Source organism: Chamaea fasciata, unplaced genomic scaffold (assembly GCF_029207755.1).
Source record: "Chamaea fasciata isolate MVZ Bird 193981 ecotype frontalis unplaced genomic scaffold, bChaFas1.0.hap1 SCAF_1, whole genome shotgun sequence".
Lineage (NCBI taxonomy): Eukaryota > Metazoa > Chordata > Aves > Passeriformes > Sylviidae > Chamaea > Chamaea fasciata.
Window position 1 is genome coordinate 23151866 of NW_027094086.1, and position 26520 is coordinate 23178385.

Below are 26520 nucleotides of genomic sequence, written 5' to 3' on the forward strand. Positions count from 1 at the left end.
ATGCCCAGCTCACCTGCTCCCCTGCAAGAACACAGCTGGCAGCAGAACCATGAGCCTCCAAGCCACCCCAGCCCTCCTCCACCTCTGCAGAGGTGACAAGGGGGCTTGGGGCATGAGCCCCAGGAGAAGCTGGTGGCAGGGCTCAGGCAAGAGGGATGTCAACCCCACTGTGAGTACCAGGGATGTACTTGGGGAATTAGGATGGTCACAGTTCTCTGAATGCCCTTTTGCCAGTTCAAGCATCCACTTAATTTGGAGGTTAATTTCATTAAGCCATAACCATGAAACAGTCAATACTTCTTTGCATCTGTTAAATTTATTGATGGATACCAAGCATGACCAAAACAACTTCCTTTCCCATATAAATGAAGTTCTGCTCAATGTACATCCTGTGTGCACAGAAAATGGCTTGGCAGAAAGTGAAGAGAGCTGTGAGCATGTAAGGAACTTTTTTTTTTTAAGAATCACTTTGGCAAAGTCTATTTAAAATAAATCTCTTTTGAAAGGCATTGTAATGAAGTTCTGTGTGCTTGTCACCACACACTTTTACAGGACATACTTCAAAGCATTTCCTTTCTTTGCTGAGATGCCACCTAAACTTCTATCTTTTTCTGTCATGCCATATTTATTTTTGTTGCTCAGTGTTTATTCCTCTATAAATCAAAGTAGTAGAGAAATAGATGTGTGTTTATTATCAAAACAAGTAACAGGTCAGCTATCTTTGTCATGCTTTCACTCTAAGAAAAACAACAACATCTTTCCATATGCTCCTTCCCACCTGAGGTGATTCCATCCTTCAGTGTCTCCAAATCTCTAGCTTTTTGTTTTTTCTTTTTTCCCCTCTGGAACAAGATTTCCAATTCCTACAACATAAACTTCACTGAAGTCAATGGCATTTGCTCAGGTACAACCAATAGTAAAAGCAATACTAAGTACCCCAATGGAAATTAGTAAATGCTCTAGTAAATTTTGCTCAGAAGAAGACAAGATAAAAGATGCTACTAACATGAGTTGCTTTATGCTGCACTGCTCTAATATTCAGCACTGAGCACCATCTTGATCCCAATTCACTGGTTTTGGCAGCAGTAATTGGACCAATACTGATGTGATGGAGGGGGAGAAACAAATACTGGTGTGTGGGAAAGATGGAAGGAAGAAAAAAAGACATCATACAGCAGTATCCAGCACAGAAAACTGCTTTTTCCCTATACAGATTCAGGACATAATCATGTTTTTACAAAGCCTGAGTCAATTTATTTTCATCCAGAGGATACCAGAAAGTTAAGGTTTATTCATCTCTACAACTTCTCTCTTTGCATTCAACCAAGACAACATCAGGTTAGGTTTCCCCATAACTTAAGTGGCTGCAAGGTCAGCCTGTACTTCCCCAAAAGCAGAGGAGTTCCTGAATGCCCTGGTGAGGCTGCCCAGATCATCCTAAGGGCACCTTTCTCACCGTGCACAAGATGGAAGAGTCGGGGAACAGGCACACAACTGCAGGCACCATGACCCCAGCGCTGCTGTTCACCCACAGCGTGCTCAAGAAGGAGCCACTGCCATTTGCTGCATTGCATGGATGCCTGCAAGCTACCAGATGAATTATGCATTTGGGATAGCACAGGTTTCTATTTTTGTGGTGCTGAGATGGCCATGTGCAGCTGGAGGACTGGACTCTATTTTTTTCCAAGCAGAAGACTTAAAATACTTCAAGTTTGCTGCCTGAGGGTGGGAAAGCAGCTTATGCTATAAAACAAGAACCTTCTCACATTGTTATAAGAGGTTCTAATTTAATGTAACTGGGGTAATAGGTAGCCAATTTTAAGCGGGTGGTTTGGTTTAAATATTAACTCTGGTGGTACATACGGCTTTATTCAAAGGCTAAGTTCAGCTACATAGTGACAGTCACAGTTTACAAACCAAGTGTGATGCAGCAGAGAACTGCCTTGTAATTAGGCCCTTGAAAGTTACTTTTAATCCTCAAAGTTTCATATGCTGCGGTCTCTTTAAAAAAAAGAACTAAAACCTCACATGGAACACGCTGACTGAAAAGGAAATTAATAAAATAAGCAGCATTGACTTTTTTATATGGTAAAAGTATATAACTAAATCCATCTCCATAATCCAGGCAGATCATGCTGATGCGTGGAAATCCCTGAACTGCTGGGCAACAGAAACTGCACATTTGAAAAAGTAATGTCCCTAGCTTGTTTTGATTCCTCAAGGCAAGTCTGCCGCAAAATGCCACTTAATGCATGAGCAAAATACCACTTACTAATCATTTCTTTTCAAAAGACCCAGCAACACATCCCAAGCTGTTGTTTGAGGCTAGATTGCTATGCCTTTGCTGATCATGATAAAATCAGTTCAAATTTTGGGGCTGATACTTTCTTTTGCTTTGTTTGTACCTTGTTTGCTGTTTTTTAAGAATCAAGCCAATACAACTCTGGGCAATTCCTTTTGGTTCCCCTTTCCTCTGCCTTATAAATGGAGTTTTGCCTTTGTCATCAAATAGCCATAATGCATACATAGGAATTACTGTTTTCCTGTCCTGTAGAAAATCCTGCCTGCTCCAGCCTGAATTCTATATGCATTCACATGTCCTGGATGTTCTGGAAAATGGTATCTATAGTACTACCAGACATTCTCTGACACTAAAGCTGAAGAGTAATCTCAAATAGACTAATGCTTCACTTTAGGGCTTTCCTACTTCCCTCTCCACGAAGACTCTCTGGTCCTAAAAAGACACCTGTCAATTCTGGATGCTTAGGCTTCAGAGTTGAACGTACTCACATTTAAAAACACATTTTAAAAAGAAAAATGTGTTCAGAAACTCAGTTGTGTGACATACATAATATTTGCCTAAAGTCATCAGGAAAAACCACAGCATCCCTTGAATAGATGATCCATTTCAGTCCTCCCTGAGAAACAAATAAATTTGTTTCTCTAAAAGGATTTGTCTTGGAGAACTAGCCCCTTTCTGAAGGCTGGGAAGCGCCAAATACCCACATCTCCATCCAGACCCGCTGACAAGCACTGAAGAGGGACGTTCCAACAGCAAGCAAAAAGCAGCAGGTGGGAAAGACATTGCCTCATGTAGATCCAGGCAGGGAGGGCAAGAAGAGAGATGCCTTCCCAGCTGAAGCTGCCTCCAGGAGAACCTCATCCATTAGGCATGAATGACTGATATTTAGCAGCTAATAAATATTTATTAGGTAAGAGCTAAGTAAGCTTTAATAGCTCATTTAAAATATTAGCTAATTTTCACCATGTAAGAAAGAATTTATTACCATACAGACTGTAATGCATAGACTTCAACTTGGTTAATTCGTATGTTGAAAGCCCTGAGTGAGATAGATTTTCAAAGATAAAACTGATAAAAGGCAGGTACTGTACTTCTTACATGAGCATAACAAAGTAAAAACTGATTTGCCGTTGCTGCCGAAGGAGCTAGAAGTTCCTTAGATTATACTTAAGTATTGCCATGACAGCCGTATCAGTTCATGCGCATTTTTGTATCAGTTCATATGCAAATACCACAATGGATATTTGTGCCTTTTTTCCACCCAGTCAGCTCCAACTTGCCAGTCTGTCCCATTTCTTCTCCTAGTGAAGGTGGTCCTCTATTTTCACAAGAGCTACACAAGAACATCCCCACTTCCCTGGGTCGTCTTTCTGAAATCCCACAAACAAATCCACCATTACCTTTACCCTCATCTCTCACATTACTTGCAACATTATTATGCCTCCCTGGCGAAGGAAGGGTTTGAAGGAGGTGAGCTGCTCAGGGACTGGTGAGAAGTCAGCTCTTTCACTTTTTGGCCCATGTACTGGGCATGACAATGCCATGTACCCGTTTCTCTTTCCATCAGCGCTTCACTTGGCTCTTGGACAGAGCAGAGTGAGGAAATGACTGTAGTCACATCCTCCATGCAACAAAAACAAAACAAAAGTAGAAGGAATCAAAAGTTACAGCACTTGGATTTTCTTCAAGGTTTTCCCTTCTTTTCAGGGAAAGCTGCCTTTCTCCTGTCTCCTGTTGCAGCCACTTTCAAAACATGCCAAATCTACTGGAATGGCATTAATTAACAGCTGTGAGCAGCCACCGAATGATTTCCAGCATGTAAAGTCACACCGTGGTTCTTATCTTTCCTTCTATCTCTCCATCTGACTTTCTCAGTCCCCTCTGTACACACAAGAGATCAGCAAAAGTAACATTGCATTACACCATCTCCACTACAATATTTTCAACAGAGTTTGACGCTTTTTATTGGTTGAGGGAAGATCTCTTCACGTTGGAAATACAGACACCCAAACCAGCACTGCTAGCAGGAGTTGGCTGGGAGGTAAAAGTGAACAGAAGTTGATGCTTTTTTCTCACAGAAAGTGCTGAGACACCATCACTGGAGTTCCAGGCTACTTCACCCCTAACTTACACTAATTTTACTAGAAATCCAGTGTATTTATTATGCATCAATCCAGCCATTATCATAGAATTAAAAAGTAATTTTAAATTAATGAAATATGAAGGAAAAATACTTGGATTTGGTATCTGTGGTATTTCCAAGACTGCCTGGAATTGCAATCACAGCGAGGAGGGTATGACAGGGCAGATCCATAGATACTCTCAAAATTAGGCTCCTTACCAAAATACATATTTACTTGTTTGACCATGATGCTGCCAAGAGACACACTGTCCTTTTGGAAAATGTCATTTATTTCACAACTTTCCCAAAAATACACTTTCTTATACTTTTGTGAACACCCTAGCATACAAACACAAGCATCAAAAATACAAGAAAACCAAGAGTCACAGACTGCCAAGTTTCTTAATCACAGGCTTCTTCTCCCAGCATTAGAAAAAAGTAAATCCTGCTCTGCTTGGCATGCCAGTGTATTATTTTAAATAAGTAGAAGGGCTGAAAGAAAGTCTCCTTTCAATTCCCAAACCCCAAGAGAAAATGGAGTTATTTCCAGAGCATGTACTCGATGACCATCCAGTGAAGCCTATTCATTTTGGTCAGTCGTCCTAAGTCCTGCACCACACCTCATGAACACACTGCCTTCTTCTGATGCATCTTAAATCGCCAGCAGGAGAAGATTAAAAATAATTATGGAAGAAGAAAATAAATCAGCCCTAAAAATCTTATTAAAACAACTCTCTAATTTCCTTAATTTGTTCCTCCTCCTTTGGAAGATGTCACCTCATGCAAGAAGTCAGCCTTATAGTTTCAGATTCTGCTTGTATATTAAAGCAAAAAACAAACAAACAAACAAAAAAAACCCAACCAAACAAAAAAAAACCTGAAGAATTTGGACAACAGGGACATGTGGAATGTCTCATGCACGAGTTGGGACCTGGAACACCCCAGCCCTCCTCCTGCAAAGGTTAGATAGGTCCCCAGGAAAGCCTGGATGCATCACCCAGTCTTCTGCTGATGGGGAATTTGTTATTGGGGCACCTTGTGCTCCAGATCCTCTATCAGCAAAAAGTATGAGGTATCAAACTTGTTTGTTAGATCTCCATGCTTTCTCACTATTGAGCAGTTTCTCCACTTCAAAACAAATGTCTTCCAAGAGTCTCTGCAGAGCACAGGCTTCATTCAAGACTGAGAAAAGATAAAAGGATAAACTAGGTGCTTTGAAACAGCTGAGCAGCTGCAACCCAGAAAACATGAAGTACCAATAACTTATCTCTCATCCCAGTTTTTTGCCCTGACTGGAATATCAGCACTGCTCAGAGCATACTCTAAACTCTGGAAACATTTCATGTAATTGACCACAAATGAAGTATCACAGATGTGCTTTTTTCTACGAGCTGGAGAGGCTCTTAGGTCAGGGAAAGGTGGGTTTTCAGTCACACTGGCAGTGCAGAGGACCAGGAGGACTGAATGGAGGGAGCTAGGAAGGAGTCTCCTGTAAACTTCACTGCTGGAGGCTGCCCAGTTTCCCTCCTGTTACAGCCAGCTATTAAAATATACTCAGTGAAACTCCTGGTGCACTTTTTCAGACCTGTGTGAGTCAAGTTTGACTCAAATGATTTTCTCAGAGTCCTTTACTCCTTCTTCTTGCCTTTCCTAACTAGAAAGGGGATGTGGCAGTAGGATGTAAAAGCTGAAGCTATGCATTCTGTACTGTGCAGCTCAGCAATTAGAAGATTATTCTTGGCTTTACCCCCTGCAATTTTTAAGTCTCTTATTCCTGCTGCCCCTACAGATTCAGGCTTCCCAGTTCAACCTCCCTTCTTCTCATGCCGTCTGTTGCAACAGACCCTTCCTCAGATGCTGGAGAAAGAGTCCCTCTGCCTCAAGGGAAACCACAGCTTACAGCCCTCTGACTGATCTCAGAGTAAGCCTCTGGCAGGCCAAACACTAATTCTGAAAGGGTGAATATTAAGAAAAGGCTTTGTTCCAGATGTTAATTCCCAAAACTTTACTTGAAGTCCCAAAATAAAGCCCAAGACCAGCATATTCTAATAGTCTTACTTATCCCATTCTTTCACGTAAACTTCTTCCCTACACAGGCTTGCCCTTCGTTACTGGAAATAAATTGCACCCAAACCTCAGCAAGGTATTTTTGTGGGTTTTTTCCTTTGGCTAAGGCAACCATATGAGGTTTTGTTTAAAATAAAATAAACTGGTATTATTCAAAGGGAGGCAAAAATAGAGCTTCCATTTCTCTTCTAAAATAGAGGTAAAACAAGGCTTCTCCTGTGCAGCACATCAAGGCTATTTCAAGAAGCACCTCCCATTTTTCACCCCTGAGTATGTCAAAGTGTGTCAGCTTAAGAAGCCAAAGAAAGAAATGGTTACCTAAGGGCAAGTGCAAATACCTTGAAGGGCTGGGAGGAAGACAGGGTTGGGTTAACAGGTTGCTCACTGCACAGGGTATGGAGAGGCCTGCATCCACACAGCAGTTGCTGAGCCACAGATAATGCCACCCCTCCCTGTGCCAGGCTCAGCATCTCCAGTGGGAGCACAAGCACTCGGGGAGAAACTGCTTCCCTCCCTGCACTGCAGGTCTTGACTATGGTCATTAGCTCATGCACAACGTTCATACTCTTGGGGTAGCAACACTCAACATTTTCCCCTCTGGTATCCATGGAGAGATTAGCACTCCTGTATTTCATTAGCCAAGAGTACTAAGTAATCCACCAACTTGTGGAAATAGTAAAAGCACCGAGGTTAATGTATTTGTGAGGCTCTACTGAACGGTTTGGGATATTTTGTTTCAGTAAAGCATAAGGAAAGCAGCTGTCACCTTGATTCTAGTGCCCTCGGTAATCTGACACTTCAGCTAGTCCCAACTTCAGACGGCTCCCCCTCCACTTGAGCGAACACAGTTACTGATCACTTAAACAGACAAATGGTGATTTGCACAAAATAAGTTTTGAAGTGAGGCTGTAGATCAGAGGAGGAGTAATTTGCACCCATCATTCCCATCCTTCCGCAGTCAGAAGGGAGAACACATTAGTCTTCCAAGAAGATCCAAAGAACAGAGAGAAATGCCAAGCTGCAACATTTGGCTCCACGCACTCACTTTCCAAAAAGCAAAGGGGATGAGGGATGCAGTGCTCAAATCATCCATGTCTGCTTAAGCACTTGGTTTGCGTGCTCCAGTGCTGTCAAATGGACACAGCTGATGAGTCAAAGATGGAATTAGCATCTCTGGTACAGCAAGTCTTTTCCAGCCCAAACCAGCCACCTCCAGGCTTCTCCTTTAATTAAGGTCTGGCCAAGACATGTCAGCAGTCCAGCATCCCCTTCCTGCCAACAGCTCTGCCAATACTTTGGTCACTCACAACCAACTCCTCCCCACTCCCACTTTTTCATTGCTGTGAGCTGAGTGAGCAGAAGGACTCCTGAGACTGGGCAAGGGCCCAGAGCCGGGCCAAGTTTTTCATCTACCTTCTCTTCTGCTCTTGGATCTTGTTCTTGCAACATGAGACTGAAGAGCAGTGCCAATGCTAACAGTTACCTTTTGTGCCTGATAGCACAAAAGCAGCAGGAGGAAAAGAAAAAAATCTGTCTAATGAGGTTGAAAGCACAAGAGATTGCAAAGAAAAAGAGCAAATAAATAACTTAAGGTATAAATTACAATTAAGTGCGCTATTGGTACCATGTACTGTGCAGTATTTCTCAGAAATATCACCAGCACAAGTTAAAACACCCCACACTGAACAAAAAGCAACATATCTCATAGGAACCTGGTAGTCTTATACTACCGCCATGGCGATAATGGCATGAGAAATTGTACAAGTGACAGGTCATACAGAATTGAAAAGCCTTCAGTTTGTGTTGCTTTATTCATTTTTATCTTCTGATAAAAACAGTCTACACCAACACAGACAATAACACAGAGCACTACCCATCCTTGCAGTACACTATTTTGCCACTGTTGAAAAATAAACTTGTTTTCTCCCCATTTTCTTTTGAAGACAAAAGTCCATTAAGACACATCTTACATCTGCTTTGATTTATCCAGAAGAAAGTTAAAGCACTTACAGTTTATGCTTTAACTGACAAATTTACATAGCTACATGGACAATGCCTTATAATTTAATGATTTATTTCCCCTGAAAAGAAAGCAAACTTTTATTTATAAGCTACTTTACATTTTAGAGGTTTTCACTAAAATAGAAATTCAGCATAACACAAAGCCTTTACTCACAGGTACAGAGCCAGCACTGAACTTCAATTCACAAAAAGATCCAGCAAATAAAAGAAGTCTTAAGGAAAGCTAACTGACAGCTGCAAAACACAGGAGGACATGTCTCCGATAAACTGAACGTCTTTTCTGTTAAGCTGAGTACTATATTTACCACCTGGCCTGCAAGGGCTGCTTTTATTCAAAAGCTCTGCAGTAAAATATACCCAAGTGTAGAGGATGAAGACTTTATCGCTGAAACCTTCTGCAAGAAATTAGGGGAATGAGAAAGACTCACTTCCGCAGCAAAATTAGGTCAGGACGCCTTTGAACGGCTCCATTTGAAGGCTGTGCCAGACTTCAGATCAAATACTTTTTAGTGCATTAGACCCAACGGCTTAAGAGATGAACTTCTATGCTGCTGATAATTATTACTGGTATTATGCATTGCTGCTTCCCTCTCCACCTGTGGATAATTATAAATAGCCTAGATTTTCCAGTCCCTGACATATGCCACTCGGTTAATAGCACTTGCAAAACCTATCCTTTATAACCACAGGTCACACATTTCAAATACGACAACCACGTAACTCCACAGAGATGGCTAAATCATGACTTGCCCCACACATGCTCTTATCTAAATGCTCCCTGACTATACAGAGATGGCTAAATGGCAGTAGCATCACAGTAATTAAGGATGTGAGGCTGTAAAGTGCCAAGCTGGTGATTCAAATGCAAACATGCCTCTGCCCTCCTGTGCCTAGGTACAACCCTGGACTGTGCAACCAGGGAACATCACTGCCAATGGCTTCATCACCTCCTGATGGGGCTGGTGCTCTCCTCCATGCCAGCTCTTGCTCTCAATGGCCTTCAGGGCCATCCCCAAATAAAACACAGTCCAGTAGCCAAGCTGGGAGGGCAAAGGCCAAGGAAATATCCCCAGAGATATAAGGCAGTTAAGTATACACCTCTTCCCTGCCCAGCTTTACTGTTCACACCCTGAGGAATGGGCAATAGAGCCCATTAGTCCCATACCCAGTCATGTTTGGGTACATTTTCATTTAAAAAATCAATCTATAAATAACCTACAAAAATGCCCAAACCTCAAAACTATTTCGTCGAGTCATTCAGAATTTTAAGTCTTTAAAAATTCAGATTTTTCCTCAGTTTTTTTAAGCTCTTAAAATTCACAGCTGAATTCATGCTAGCAAGCTTGGTCCTTGGGAGGGTTGTTAAGATACACTGAAACATCCTACTCCAGTTTCCTACTGCTCTTTGTTTTGCTCTCCTGTTAGGTGACACTGCTAATTGTACAGCTGCGACAGCTAGCTGCCAGAGACTGCTCTAAGGAGGTTTTCTAATTAGATCAGCTGAATTGAATAATGAGAGAGGGAGAGATTAGCTTTTTCGGTGCATCTCTATGAAGCCACAGAGAAATCCCCCAAAATACTCTTGCTAATCCTCCCTTAGGACCCCTCATCTCTGATCACAAATACAGAAATGCCATGTGAGCGACTTTACTGTGTGGGAACTGTGCCAGCTCTGACTGTGTACAGGAACAACCTTCATGACAACGGATCCTACCCACTTTTTTTAAGACTGACAGTGTCTACCAGAAGTTTTCTCTGCAGTCTTCATCAGGTTCCTCAAGTCAAATACATTTACCCATGTAAATCAGAGGAGGCAAGCCTTAGATATTAGGTGAAAAAACAAGTAATGGCAAAGAAGCATCACAGAGACTCCAACCTGTCCATTATGGAACTACTACATTTCTTTCCCTAAAGTAAGGGGACTTTTTGTCATTATCTAAAGCTTCCAAATTCTTTCAGTGCAGATAGGGAAGGCTAGAGGAAAAAAACCCCAACATTAAAATACTGACTGGCACATGAAGTCAGTAGCATCACAAAATAGTCGCAAACCCAGAAGACTTCCTTAACACACAAGACAACATTCATGGTTCTCACAAAAAGTATAAGAACATCAACATCACTATTAAGTTTATGCCACCAGGTAGAAGACCAATTCAAGGTGTCGACCAGAAGAGACCTACATCAAGATGCCAAGTCACCAGCTTTTGGTTAAATAGGAGAGATATGGTCAAGTAACATCAGTGTAAGCACAAAACCCAAACCAGCAAAGGACAGAATAAGCTTTTCAGGCTGTGAATTATTGTAAGAACAAAAACAAAGAAAAGAAAGGTAATTGCCCTTTTCTAATGCCCTACAGTCATGAAACAGACAAGAAGTGGCCATTTTCATCGCAGCAATACTGTTAAGAGTACTGTCTCAAACCATTTTGGATCAAATGCTCTGTGCTACCAGGAGCTCAGAAGTTCCCTCCACCAGAGAGCCCCAGTGGCATGGGCACATGACTGCCTCTCCACCACAGCAGAAAGGCTATTTATTACTGAGCCTGAGCCCCACCAAAGGCAAAGATCCCCTTGCAGACAAAGCCCTGCTCTTCAACAGGGCATGGCACGGCTGGCTGGGCTAAACAGCACCAGAAAAAAAAATCCTGCAACAGGCAGTATGACTGGAGACAACGAGTCAACTCAACTCCAAGGCCCTGTCTCCTCCAGCATCTGCACACCTTAAGAGGGTCTGCTTTTAACAGGTGGCCAAGGAACCTACTTTCCTTACCCTCAAACCCTGCACATCAAGCAATACTGAGATGTCAAAACATTATCCAAACATGAACCATGAGTCTTCATTATTTAAAGCTGTTAAATAATGTATCTCCTCATAGTCAGTTATCAGACTTGTTCCTTCTTCCAACACCTTCATGCCGTTCCTCCCCTCTGCATACCAATGGATGCTCTGTGCTGCAGGAAGGACCACAGCTCCTATCAGAAGAGCAAAAAACCATCTTGTGGTTTGCCAGAAGGCTTTGCTTCCATGCAGTAGACAGACGTGTCCACTGAAATATTTTGGTCAAAAGCCATAAAAAGGCAAATTCAATTGCAACACAGACAGATAATTTCTGCTGAGCCAGAGGTCCATTCAGGTCACAGCAGCTCTGCTGGGACTTCCCAGCCTGGTCAGGCTGGGTACAGACCTATGCTAACCACTGTTCCCAGTTTTTCTCCTTACACCCAAATTCTTCCAACTCATTCACATTTTGCAGTGATGACCATGCCTGTCCCCTTACCAGGGCTTTGAGGACAGACAAAAGGCTGTGCTGGAGAATCAAATCAAAAGCACCTGTGGGAGCTATTGAGGATGAAATCATACATATGGGGGGGAAATTTACGAAACTGCTGTATCAAATCACAAGTGAAGAAACAAGAAAAAAATTTAAAAAACAACTGAAAGGAACACATTTTGTTTAAGGCTTTTTTCCTGGTAAGTAAAGTCAGAGAGGCTGCTTCTTCCACACTAATTTGGGCCAAGAAAATTATTAACACAATTTTGAAAGAAATTTTGTTCTGTTTATTTAACTGGGAAGCAAGTTCTGTGGGGCATTTCTTTTCCTGACACTTGAAAGACACACACACACAACAGTATAAAAAAATAAAATATATGTAAAACAGAGCTCCATATAGAATCAAGTTCTATACAAAACACATATACGCACGAAGTTTCAAAGACCTTTGAAGCTAGAACTGCAACAGCTGGAGAGAGTGAACACATAATTTCAAAAGTACCCCAAGAGGTTCCACTTCATGACATTTTAGATGTCACATTCAAAAAAAAAAAAAAAATCAGCCTTCATGGACGAGAAATAATCGAAGAGCACATGTCTGGAAAACCATAAACAGCTTCACCAAAGGCAAGAACTTAGAATATATACATGGCACTTCAACAACCACTTCTGTCTATCTCTAGGACTAGCCATTTTTCTTGTTATACCATGGAGAAGGAGATTTGTGAGTTGTAGATGCTACAGATGCTTAAGCTACCAATTATTCTAAAGCATTATCTTCTAACTTTGGACACTGCCTCAGCAGTTCCTGAGAACTTTACACCTCCTCTCCATGACATTTACACAAGTAACTAACATAACCAGATTTCATACACACTGTTCGTGGATGCTCCTTCTCCTTGCTGGACACTTTCCTTTGTGCTTGCACTGCCACCACTGGCAAGTACCAAGTGCCTCTGAGCTCCCAAAAGATTCAGTCCCACAGACAGCACAGGACCTGAAGGTTTTTCAATATGCCTTCCACAAAAATTGTCAGAATCTTGCTTCTCAGCAGCATTATCTTACGCACATCCTTGCTGTAGGAATTATTATTATTATTTATAGGACGAAGGCATATCTATTTCTATTAATGCAATGTCACAAATTTATATTCAATGGAAGCTCAACTTCTGGCTGTCCCAAAGATGGTGTGTTTCCGTTACTTTGAACTACCTTCACCTTTCCACTTTGCTTCCCTTGCAGGTTTTCATTTTGAATAATAACACCATTAATGTCACACCTCAGTGACTACGTATTTGAACACAGAACTGCACTTGAAAAGGATTTGAATGGAAAGGCTTTGTGGATGCTTTCACCTGGTAACCAGTTTAAGTGACACATTGATTCTGGAACCTCTGCATCCAGAATGAGCACAAACAACCAATCTGGGAAAGGAAGAATGTGTCTCCTGGACATCGCTCATCTCCGCGCAGCCTGCAACATACACCATGTATTCAAACCCATTTCTAGCCCTGCAGACCCCAGTCCAAAAAGCAAACAGGACTCAGCCCTTAAAGCCCAAAGATATCAAGTGCATGGGGTTTGGCTGTGCCCTCCAGGTACTATGTCCAGCCAGCTACTCCTGCAGATATTGAAGAATCAACACAGCTGGAATTAATGCAGCTCAGCCCAGAGAAAGAGGAAAACTTGTGTCTACTTGTAAAATTAATGGAGGGACAGAAGCAGACATGTGAGAAGAGATCCTGTAGAAGGTGGGAGAGGGAAGACCTGGTTAGGTTATTCATTCATGTGGCAGCAAGTATGACACATTTTTTTTGTTCTCTATTGAAACATCCTTAGTCTTGAGGCTATGCTGGTCATGCACTCAACTGCTCCCTGGGAAGTACTTCATCTCCCAAGCTGTATTATTTCAGCAGCACTCCTTCCCACAGTTCTGTGAGAGTCAGTCCTCTCAGTCCACATAGACAGTTACACTTCTGAAATACACTTCAAATAACAGGGATGGGTCACTTCACACTGATCTGAAAGGTGACAAGTGACTTCCATTAGTGTGGAAGCACCTCTAGAGCAAATTATGCTTTATTATGGTTAATCAAACAGGAACAAAACATGTCTGACTACGCAATATTTAAAAACAGACAATATGCTCTGGTTGTTCATCACAATGCTGGCTTCTGAAGATTTTGATTCCATGCCTATGTATACCACAGACTGTATGACCTTCTGCAAGTCCCTGTGTCTCCTTACTATTAATAAAAGTACAATGTATTTATCTTCATGCTCACAACTCAAACACAGCCAAATAGGTTTTTATTTGAACTTCCCCAAATCAATTCACCTTGGGAACAAAACAATTTAGCTTGGAAGGGAGATTTCTGAATAAGTTGTTTATTTATAAACTAAAAATAGTGATTTCAGATGGAGAGTCCACTCAGGCTTCAGTTAAGATAGCTTATATATACTGCACTCTAATAGCCTGTCTACGGACAAGGCCAATTCCTGCAGATTCATCACCACCCTATTAGCCATTATTTCACTTTAAATTAACCCCCTGCTTGAGACATCAACAAGTGCGTTTGCTCAGCGCAAATGCACTTGTTGCAAATGGTTGTTAAATGCTACATTTTCTCCTGCTGCAATCAGTATTCCAGTACTTTTGAGGATTACATGTATTCTGTATTTCTGCCTAAATATCTAGTATGCTTTTGAAAGCATCCCCCAGGGCTGAGCTAATCAAGAAAACAACATACATACAGAGAACTGTCATTATTAGAGGGTCAAACACTAATGCAGTCTGTACTCAAGAGATTGCAAATTATGCTTCAGTGTGAGCAGGAGAAATCATGTTCCCAAATCACTGAATAGTGTCATGTAACCTATGAATAAATTACTAGTCCTGAAAAGATTATAGATAGCAATTTATTACCATCTTGTAAGCATGAACTGAAGATAACCAAACAACAAGCCGTTCACAGAACAGCCTCCAGTAATTCTCTCATGCTTCCTGCAACACTGACTGCAAAGTGACTTGAATGTGGACCAAATCACTTGCTCGTGACTTGTTCCTCTCAAATGTGGCAGCACAGAGGGCATCTTCATGACTCAGATTCAAGTAGAGTCTTAAATGAGGCCTCAAATAAGCTTGCCAATGTCAAACACAACATTTATGTTAAAAATCATAGTCTGTCAAATCTATTCAGAAGACAAAAGAGCACTTCTCCATAACTAGACAAGAGTTCTTTGTTCAGCCTTTGAGCCTTACTAAAGCCTGCAACTCACTGCCATAAGCAAGATGTTTAAATTGCTCAATGGCAAAAGTCTATTTGCAGAGAAAATGTAATTAATAAATGCCATCCATATGCTTCTGCTTGACATTTTATAAAGACAACTCGCCATAAAGTGCAGTGCAAACGGAGAGCTCTGCAGGCTCTTCTCCAAGCTCAGGAAGCCCTGCCAAAATGCCACGCTCTCCACCAAGGATGGCAGGTAGCTCTCCACCATCCACCTCTCCCCACCCCCCGAGGCATTAGGTCATGGCTGGGTGTTTGACAAATGACTTCTCACAATCTGCACCTCTACCAGTCAGGAAATTAGGCCTTTATCTTGTCATCCTGAGATTACACTTAATTTAGGACTATATTAACCTAGATCTACCAAATCTCCAAGCAAATTCCAGACTTACTTCACACTCCGAAGTCCACCATCTTTATTCCATTCCATTTGTCTCAAACCTACCACAGAGGTGTTATCTGCCAAAGAACCACAATCGCAGCACCCAACTTCAAACCCTGAGATATTTGTCCTGACTTGTTCCTGAAGATGATGCTCTCATCTACTTCCTTGATAAAGATCTAGGGAAAAATGCGGAGAAAACATCTCTGCACTTTAGGCCTCAATACTAAGTCAGTTCCAATGCAGGCCTCAGGGCTAAGAAATTAAAAAGAGGAACTTCAGTGTTTGATCTTGGGTCAAGATTCATCTGTTCTTTAATTTTTAACCAATAATCTAACATGAGAGGGAAAACCGCTTCCAGAAAGTGGTTCCTGAGAACGCCCATCTAAGGGGTGGCTGGAATACCCAAGAGTGCGGGGTGCGCAGGGGTTTGCCACCACGGAGCTCCCCAGAATCTTCAGTGCATGGCGGTGCAGGCAGCTGTTGGATGGCAGAACCCAGAAGTTCAGTCAGAGCAAGGGAAACAGCCATGGCAGATTCCAGGTGTTGCCAAATCACAAAAAGCAATGGATGAACACTTATTAATTCTACAGTGCGAAGAAAAAGTACACGTGAATTGGAGGTGGGTAGAAATAAATCAAGTCTGAAAAGACTTCCTCCTTTCTTTGGAACTTATCTGACAAAGCAAATTTAACACATATAGGAGAGACACACACAGCATATAAATCTAAATACCAGCTACTTCCTCAGCCCTTCTTTTCCTCTAATTACTATCTCTGAAGTCTAACTGCCTTTTTCCAAAAAACATTCCTCCTCTCCAACACACTATCAATTTTCCAAATTCCAAAACCAAAGTAACCATTAGAAACAAATGCAGGAAAATTACAGCATCATGCTTCTCAAATACAAAATACTTCTGAAAAATATACCAAGTATTACCCTTGGATCATCTTTCAATGATTACATTTATGCCAACAACTCAGTGGTCAGATGCTTACACAAAAAACTGAAAGACCACTCAGGTGATGCCCCAACGCTCTGTTTCACTGAAAGTCCCAAATCCAGCCCCACACGCATGCATTGATGATGTGAAGCAGTCTCCAGACTCCAGAAGCCCCCTGGGGAGAGATGGACTTAACCTTCTGTGAGCAAAAGCAGCACCGTAACACTGCAGTATGCAGCACAACCTGCTAACCAGCAAAGTTTCTCAGTGTATACTTGGGCATGCAGAGGATCAGACTGTCACACAAGCTCTGGAAAATCATTTGTCCCACTGCTGCAAACTAGAACAAAACGGAAAGGTTTATCAGCCTCTTCCGAATTGGAGCTGACAACTACAGCTGGATACTTGGCACTGCTCTCTGGTGCTATTAAAATCAGCAAAAGCTGGGTCCCAGCATCATCAGGACTGGGCTCAAGGGCTCAATCTTTTAAAAGGCACATCATCCCTCTCACTCACAGAGTCTTCCTTTTCTTTCCGGCAGTTTCATGTCACTATCTTTCCCTCTCTTATAAGCAAACCAAGAAACTTTCAAGGTAGCTAGAAAACACATTTTTTGCCATTCAGCCAAGCCTGGGTGAATCCCCCACGTCCTTCCAGAATCACATAGGTTGTCAGACCCCACTGTAATCTGATGTCTCACTGCACACTGCGCTGACGGCAGCAAACCACTCTGGAAGCCCCAGCTGCAATCCACCAGCTTTGGTGTGGGTAACGCTTGCCACCATGTGCAGGCTGGCACTAACAGCTTGGGCTCCCTGTCACCCTCTCCATCACAGCCCTGTCCTGAAGCAGCTGCTCCCCCGGGGGAGCTGGCACGGCACAGCAGAGCACAGCTGCGGTGCGACAGCCCACGTCACAGCACACAAAGCACGCATCCAGCGCCGACAAACCACTCTCGTGGTTCAGTGGCAGGTCTCACTTCCAGGACATTCTTAACACAGTGCTAATGTCTCCTTGGCCCACCCCAATATAAGCGTTTGCTGGTTATGTGGACCAAACACAGGGAACTCACTGCTTTACGAAACAAAATTTGCTGCAGCTTCCCCCTCCTCTGCTCAAAAGATGCACGGAAAATTTACTTTATAAGAAATGAGATTTTTACCTTATGTTTTTGCCTAAATAATGATAATAAATAGCAGAATCTAAAATCACAATGAAATTTAGAGCTAAATCCATTTGACAGTGGTCTGGAGAGCTGGGAGGGTTTTTTTAAGCATCCATATAGAATTTGTCTTATGACAAGGACAGACTTCTGCAGAGAAGACAGATTTGGCATCTGTCTTTTCCCAGAGACTGGTCTACAAAATCCTATCTTTAAGGGACCATGAAGCTGCTGCCAGGCACAGTTAAAGAAAAAAGAAGGGAGGTGAAAGAAAAGGAAAAAGACCAACCTCCCTTTTACTTTTCCAGTCCCTCCACAACTTTCTGGCAGCAAACAGGGCGCTGCAGCAGAGCCAGGCAGGCTCCCCCCACCTCGCTCTCCCCACTGCCCCCTGAACCACATCGCGACGGATATGCCCCAACAACCCACCTCACACTGCCACAGTGTGTTCATCCTAAGGCAAAAACCCATCAAACTTAATACTTTACTAATTACTGTAGCAGTTTAATAGCTACTCCACCATCAGAGAACTTCCTACTAACTGCGTTTCTATAAAATTAAAGGATATTGTACCTCATTAGTCAAGGGTGTTTCTGCAGCACAGTTATACTTAGCGGAAACAAGGGTCAGTGTTCCACACAACCCTTTTTTAATCAGTCTTTAAGAAAAGTGTTTTGCAATTGTATCCTTAGAAATCCCTAATGATGAGCCAGATTTCATGAAGGCTGTGACTTGGCTAATTTATACAACAGCTAGAGAACTTCAAAAGTTAACCCAAGCAAGTGGCATTATTTAGTTCAGTGAAGCAGCTCATTCTGATTGGATTAGATTGTCATGGGTTTTTTAAATTTCATACTGAAACCTCAATTTATCATTTCCTAATATTTGCCCAAACACTGCATCAGTGTCATTTGCGTACCCCTTCCCTCAAGACAATGTCAGATCCACAGATGGAAAAGACCAAAGCCCTCTGGCCGGTCCTCGCCGGCTCCTGCCACGAAAGGGTGGGAGCGAGGCTTTCCCAGAGGTACAAATCCCGGCAACAGAGCTAATTGCATTAAGCAGAGGGCCCGGTTAGCGAATACACTGGTGGCGCGGAAAAAGTGTAAACAGCAGCATTATCCCGAGCACCTCGCGGCGAGCCCGTGGGGAAGGGCCGGCCGAGTCCGCAGCAGGCTCGGACTCCGCGGAGCCGGGAGCTGGCCGGGAGGCGCGCAGGGCGTTCTGTCTGAGGGGTCTGGGAGGTCCTGAGCCGGGCAGCCAAGGGTTGTTGCTGCCTTTTTTTTCTCTTTCAGAAAAAGGGGCCGTGAGGGGTGGATTTTGCAAGGGACGCTCCCACCTCACCGCCCGTGAAGCCGGTGAGGGCGGCGATGTCCTCGGACACGGGTACAAGCCCCTGCTCCCGGAGCCAGCCCCGCGCCGCGGCCCCTCGGGCGCCCCGCGGCCGGCGGGCAGCCGCCCCTCCTCCGGACAGGCAGGGAGAGAGGCACCGGGGGGGCTCCGGGGCCGGCTGGCGGCTGGGTCGTCGCGGCAAACTTCGGCCGAGGTTCGCTGGAGGGCGGCAGGGTGCTCCGCTCCGGCAGGGTGGTCCTCTCGACTTCGTGGGGGTGTCTGGGGTTTTGGTTTTTTGGGTTCTTTTTCTTTACTTGGGGGGGGGAGGAGGTCCTCTTTCTTTTCTTGGCGGGTGGGACGGAATGGTGCCTGCCGTTTGCAGACCGCTCAACTATCAACAGATGCCCCGCCGAGCCAGCTCAGTGCCCCGCGCACGGCGATGCCACGGGGCAGGGCTGGGGCTGCGCACCCCGCACTCGGCTGGCGGAACCGAGGCGGCCGCCCTCGTCCCGTCCCGTCCCGTCCCGTCCCGCGGCGCTGCCGCCGCCCCCTCCCCTCTGCCCCGGCACTCACCGGCTGCCCGGAGGCGCAGGCCACGAAGCTGACGGTGAGCGCCAGCCACACGCCCCGCATTATTCCCGCGGAGCCGGCGCGGCGGCCGCCGGGGGCCGGGCACAAAGGAGAAACCGGGGGCCGGCGGCGCTCGGCAGCGCCCGAGGGGCGCGGGGCAGGGCCGGTGGCGCCCCGGATCCGGCCCGCCGCGCTCCTTCCGTTGGGCTCCGCGCTGCGCTCCGGCGCTGCCCGGCGGGCCCGGTGCTGGCGGCGCTGGGGCGAGCGGGCTGCAGGCTGCGCGCTGCCGGCTCCGCCGCCCTCCCTCCGCCCCGAGTGCGCGGCGGCGGCGCCGCGGCTCCCAGTTAAACCCCGCAGAAATTCCTGCAGGATTACAACACAGATTGGCAGCTCCCCCAGCCAGTGGAAAGAAGCAGCGCGCCGCCACCGCCGGCTCTCGCCCCTCGCAAATTCAAGCAACTTTCCCCCCCCTCCTCCTCCTCCTCCTCCTCCTCCTCCGCCCAGGTCTCTCCTCTCTCGTCCTCCCCCCCAGTGGAAAACATGAGCAGCGCCGCGGACCGGTTAAGAGAAGGCTGGCCTCGTGTAAAATCGGGGACGTGGAAAGGCTCCCCCTTCGCAAGACAAATGCAGCGGCGGCCGCGTGTTTTTAGCGCTGTGCTGCCGGGGTTCGCGCCGCTGCTCCGCGCCACCTCCCCGTTAGCCTCGGTGGCAGCTTCAAGCGTCGGAAAAAAAAGCAAAATGGAGGGGTCAAAAATCACGGGAAGCGGGTCTATCCCGAAAATGCCAGCTCATCGTGAATCCCCACTTAGCTTTTTGCCTCGGAATTCTTTTTTTTTAGACTTTTCGCCCGCAACAAGAAGACTAGAAACTTTTAAGGGTGAGGGGCGGCAAAGTAAGAGGGTGCTGTGATTTGTAGCTAGTTACATGGATCTAGAAGCTCTGTCTTTAAAAGAGCTATTGCAGGAATCGACAGCACAAGAATGTGTGCTCCAGAAGTCAAAACAAGAAGTCTTGCTACGACTAGTCCATGGTATTTCTCAACTGGGGAAAATGATGCTTTTGCAGAGTTTAGGAGCCTCAGCCCGACCACTTGCGTATGCCAGCATGTTTCCACCACTGAACGTGTACATACATGACATCAGTCATTGGACATGGGAAAGGAGTAATAACCAAGAAAACAAAATATATCAGTCTCACTTGCAAACTACGACTGCTTATTTAAGTCAGAAGGTAGCAAACAGCGTTTTATAGCCTGAATCAAATAGTCACAAGGACCATAATGGTCTCTTTTGTTTGAGCAAAATCTATCCCTCTCAGAGGACCCGGACCCCGGAGAGGGCAAGAAATACCCTGGGGAGATGTTTTTCCCAGGCACATGTTTTTCTATGCCCTTCACTTTGCTTACCCTGTGCTGTGTGAAGAACTTCGGCCAACGAGTTTTGTTGAGATCCCATCTGCCTCTAGTTCCCGATCTGGTTGCCTTCCTTGAAAACAGGCGTGCCATGTGTTATAAATATATATTATATGATTGGTTTTTCGCAAATATTGAAATAAATACTATATGTGTTATGTTGTAAAGTTATGTTGTATTAATATAGTATGTTATAAATGTGTATTATAAAGTTGGCTTCTTGCAAATATTAAATTAATACTATATGTATAAAGATACGGGGCGTTTTTTTCTGCTATTAAGAAAACTTATACATGGTAGTAAAATAGCTGATATGTAGTCATGGTTGTAGCTTTACAGCCTGTTTGGTTAAGATAGTATCCAATGAGCATATTATAGAGACCCTACTGCTGACATGCCAATTATCAACACCAACCGTCTGTAAAAGGTGGGGACCAAGGCCAAATCTAAAAGTAATAAAAAAGACACAACCAAAGAACACGCATGCTCTAAAAAAGCAAACCCAAAGAGAGACCATGCTAAAGAGCTCCTAAAATATAGAAACTAGTTTGTAGAAAAGTTCGAATATACAACAAGACTGATGCAATTAAAAGAATATTTTTTAAAAACCTCTAAAATAGCAAGTTGTGGACTTGGCTGAATGCCAAGTCACCCAGGCTAGCTGTACTTTGCTTTTTCTATCTTCTAATTACCTTATTTTTAATTAAATCTATTGCTTAAAATTTACCTAAAAAATAAACCTAATTTTTCACACGTGTAATAAAATAAAATAATCTGGCACAAGCAATCTCTCACCCCACTCATCACTTTCCCAGCCTCTCCCAAGCAAACACATCCCTGTTGATCCCCGTGCAGTGTGGGCCTGGTGACTAAGTCTGTGCTGGGACACTGCGGGACCCTCCTCCTCACAGGGGAGGCTGGCCATGCCTGGATTACTCTCACTGTGTGCAACCCACTCCCAGAAACGTGATACCTCCCAACAGTTACCGCACTTGCTATTTCTAGATCCACCTTCCGGATGTGCCATGTCATTGATTTTTAGGCTGCATTCCCCACTGAAATCCTACCAGATTTTCAGTGGTTTGCTCCTTGTTGGTGTCACACACACATATTGCTTAATGTATTCCTTACATTAAACAGATTGTTTAATATAATCTTTCTCCTTCAAAGTATGTTGCAGATACTTAAGACCTAATTCTGTGTATCCTCTTTCTTTGTAGACAGACGGATTTCAATTCAACTAAGCAACCATTTCAATACTGTTTGATGTGGGTGAGCGAAGTACAGTGAAGTGAAGGGAGTAAAACTCTGTTTGGGCAAAATCTGTAGGACCTCACATAGGCATGAGGTCTTACAGGCAGCCCAGTCTGCAGTGAAGGGAGAGATGAAGAGGTTGCAACTTGTCCCCAGTCAAGGGGGAAACCAGGAAAAGCATTCCTAAACAGTAGGAAAACAGAAAGCCACATTAGAAACAAATAACATAAAAGAGCAAATGTGAAGACAAAGACACTGCATATGGGAAGCATCCTAAGGGTCATCAGATACCATGGGGCAGATGATTTACTACAGTAGGGTATTTTTTTTAGCATTCTTTAACATTTTTTGCATTCTTTAACAGGCATGATTTTTAACATATAAACCAAGCTCAGCTTTACTTCCATGTTACAATCCATGATTATCAGGGTTTTACATACTTGGCAGAATCTATCAAAGATCAAAATATCATCTGCAACAAGTGAAGAGAATGGGTTCCTTGTGGACCACCAGTGTACTTGTGGGCAGTGCCCTTGAAGGATCTGCGGCTAAGACCTGCAAAACCTCCAAATCCTTAAGCCTCTGTGGGGACAATATCTAATGCCAAACATGAAGATAGACATGCACATTAATGCTAGAAGGAACAGAACTAAAGACCAGAAGCCAGACAGATGGTCTCAAAAGATAGAAATGAGCATGAGGATTAAAAAATAGAAAACAAATAACCCCTGTAGTTCACAGAAACAACAATATATTGTCCTGTATCCCGCTTACTCCCTCCCCACTCTCCTGAGTCTTCTGTCTGGGAGCACTGTACAGCATTAAGAGCATTTCCACATGTGGTCCCATGGAGAAGCAGCTGCAGGCCTGGGCATTTCTTACTGTCAGGCTGTGTTCACCATGTTGCCTTTGTGTCACCCTGGGTCCCCCCAGCCCTCCAATGGACACAGGCCACCCAATCACCACACCAATATTGAGTCAAACCAGGCAGGAGTGGGATTCAGGTGAGATTAAGAGACAAACTTCACCAAAGGCCTTTTTTTTTTTTTTTCTCAAAATATGTTATATGCTGGAAGGATGCAAGAGGACCTCAAGTGTAGCATGTGCTGTGTGGTTATCAACTACAGAAGACCCAAATGTCCACCAAACTTGAAAATTCAGTTTTGGGTCTCTCCTAAGGGAAGAGTTACTGGGATTTTAGGGAAGAGTCATGGTTAGGAATACATGGGAACTGTGCAAAAAGCAAATTGGGAGATCTTGGGAATAAGTTTGCAGCCTATGGCTGCCAAGGCATCATTAAGGATAAATGTGCATCACAAGTTTTTGAGTGTTTCCCAAGCATTCATTTTTGCGTGGCAAATCCTGCAGGTGACTTGCACCAGCAGGGCTAAGGAAAGAGATCTACATGGGGAGGAGGGTTCCTAATCATGCAATTTCTCCATTAAGATTTGTTCAATAATACAAGTTGTGATTGAGAACACTTGACCCAAAGCACAACCCCGAGCCTTGCACGGCAGTGGGTGACAAGGTGGTGTTGGCCAGAGCTGTTTGTTATGTAAATGACTGATGGCTGTATTTGTGCCCAGGATGGGATAGCCTTGGTGTCACATTCAAAGATCATAAGAGGTGGCAAATTTTCTCAAATAATTTATTCAAAGAGAGACAGAATTTGTGAAAAGGAAAAATACAGCTGACATTAAATCTGTTTGAAGACACGCTGACAATGACCTGAAAAAAACTTGGTAAAATGTGTTGGTAGGACAGTTTAAAGAGATTTATTACCACATCCCCAAACTCCCAAATTTTATGCTTCTAATTTAAGAACAATAGAACTGCTCATCTCTTCTATAAAAATGTCTGTAATATTTTTAAGTGCAGTTGTGTTTATTTCTGTCATGTAATCTGAATTCAGGGATGTGGTAGAAGGGGACTGGTACTCATGGGATCATTGAACCACGGGAGAGGTACCAGAAATTTTTGGTAACACATCAATGGATGATTCTTTTCTGCATCAGTTCTGAACAGTGTAATCACATGAACATGCATCCTTCCTCAGCAGGCTCTTGTTCTAAAGGGTAGCTCTTCTGAGCATCCCAAAAATACCCTGGGACATGCTTGCCTCTCTTTGATCCAGAGGCCTCTTTTGCTATGCAGTTTTTGAATCATATTCATATGCAGGTTATTTAATTTTTATTGTATCTATAGTTTTGTTTTGGTTAGATATGAAGTACAAAACATGTCTGCACAAAACCAGGCATCCCTGATAGCTGAAGCAACAGTGCAACAGGAGCTAAGGGCATTGCTGAGCGACCAGTGCTTGTTATGTCTGCTGTGGCACCCCTAGGACCACACAGCTGGACTATATGGGGTTTGTAATGATGGGCTTTATTTGAATGCAGCAGAAAGTCTGAGCATGGCCTGCAAAAACTGACAACAGAAACATGCAGCTGACAAAACATAATTTTGTTCTTTTTCATGGACAAGTATAGTGGTAGGGAGACTTAATAAGAAAAGAAAAGGCTGGCATTAAAGGCAGGGCACAAGCAGCAGTCCCCTATGAGATAGTGGGATGGGTGAAACAGTCCAGAAGTAGCCTGCAAATGGGGCTGGTTTTTTGGGGTTTTTTTGTCACTGTGCCACAAAAGGAGTGAGTATCCATGCAAAGAGACAGGGACATGCACCCGGGCTGGGGGCTCTGCTCCAGTGAGGGGATGCAGGGGGGATGTGCAGGGCAGCAGGGGGACCCGAAGTCATCTGTGCTCATTGAGAATGGTGTCAGCCAGCTTTCCAGGAGAGTTACTTTCAGAAAGTCCTGACCCCAATCTGGAGGGGAACATTGAACCAGTCATTCATCCAGATTCAAAGATGGCCTTTACACCTGGAATTAAAGTCCAGCTTTGGCAGCACTCCTGCAGTAGGGCTCATCCCCTGCTATTCAGCAACTCGCTGAATATTTTAAATGTAAAATACACGCCCCAAGTGCCCTTGCTGATTTAAGAATCTCTTTTCCAGGGGAGGTGCCTACCAAGAACCGTAAGTAAAGTGAATGACACAATGCTGACAGCTAGAACTACCAAAAAATTATGAAAGTTGGCCAAAACCCACTTCTGTCCTGAATACAGGAGCTTTGTCTTTGGACGTTAACTGCTGTAAGAAACTCGGTGTCACTTTGTGCTGGCCTCCTGAACAAGGTAAAATTTACCATTTTGACAATTCTAGCCAAGGTTATTGCACCTTTTTTTTAATTTTTTTTTTTTTAATTAGGACAAAATGTACCTTTGAAATAGAAAAGGTATTTCTTTATCTCTGAAAGCTCCATTTAGAGCCACGGCTCAATATTTGCCTGAGACAGTTGCATACCTGGAAGTGTCTCATTTCTGATGATCTCTACAAATAAAATGTGTTGTGGATTTAGTTTATCATCCCAAAAGATGATACCATGGTTAAGATTTGTATGCAGTATATCAGGAAAAAAATACAGAATGGTTGGATTGAAATAGATTTTAATACTGCAAGGTATACTGCTCAAGTTAATGAAAGTCAGACATACATTTGGCTGCTGTTGCTAACTGAATAATACAAGTAATATGAACATGAGTAATTTCCATTATCTTAAAATGTGTGGGAGTTATTAATTAGAGGTGCAGTGATTGCCCAACACTTTTTCATTATTATATCTTGTTGTCAGTTGCTTATACATTTGCCAAAGTTTAATGCATCAAGCTGAAATTTCCTATACTGGGTATCAACCTCCAGCTGACTTCATTTGTTTCATTTTATTTTTGTTTAGCAAGTTTTATCAAGAATGGTGCATCTGTTTCCAAGGGCAAGGTTAGGAGAAAGTATGTTATTTTGTCTATGGTAATACAAATTCCCTCCAAAATTTCCCTGAGAAGATGTTTTACCTCCATGCATGGAAGGAAAGCACAAAAATTTGGCAAAAGAAGTCAACAAAACACCAGAAATTTTCTTTTCAACACATTTGGGAAATTATTCCCGACTTTGGGCTACATCTTAGCATTATTGTCTTTGCAGTTTGTACATGCTCAGTGGAGACTTGTTAAATTCTGACATCTAAAAATCTCATCTAGGCCAGACATGTTCCAGCTCAGAGCCACAGAAATCTTTCTGTGCTTGGTCTCCCTATGAAAGGGCTGGTAGAGTTCCACTTGGCATTTGTGAGACAAGGTCTGCTGTTTGTGCCTGTGCAGCAAGGGAAAAGAGAGAGGAATTTGGTATACTCATGGAGGAATGAAGAGAGGGTCAGTGGTTGTAAGAGTTGGAGATTGAAGAAGAAGAAGAGGGGGGATATAGGGGGGATATAGGCAGGGAGAAGGACAGGAGTGAGGGTAGAAGAAGACATTGGCACAGAGGGTCAAATGTCAGGACATC

The 26520-nt window shown here is 43.6% G+C and overlaps 1 protein-coding gene across 1 annotated transcript in view; it reads right to left on the bottom strand.

Moving 5' to 3' along the window:
• SDC2 (syndecan 2) overlaps nt 1–19815 on the bottom strand; it is a 59899-nt gene extending 40084 nt beyond the window's left edge. The window contains exon 1 of the mRNA XM_066178223.1: nt 19467–19815. Within this exon, the coding sequence (XP_066034320.1) occupies nt 19467–19526 (60 nt within the window). The 5' untranslated portion in view covers nt 19527–19815. The remainder of the gene's footprint in view (nt 1–19466) is intronic.
• Between the last annotated feature and the right edge of the window lie 6705 nt (nt 19816–26520).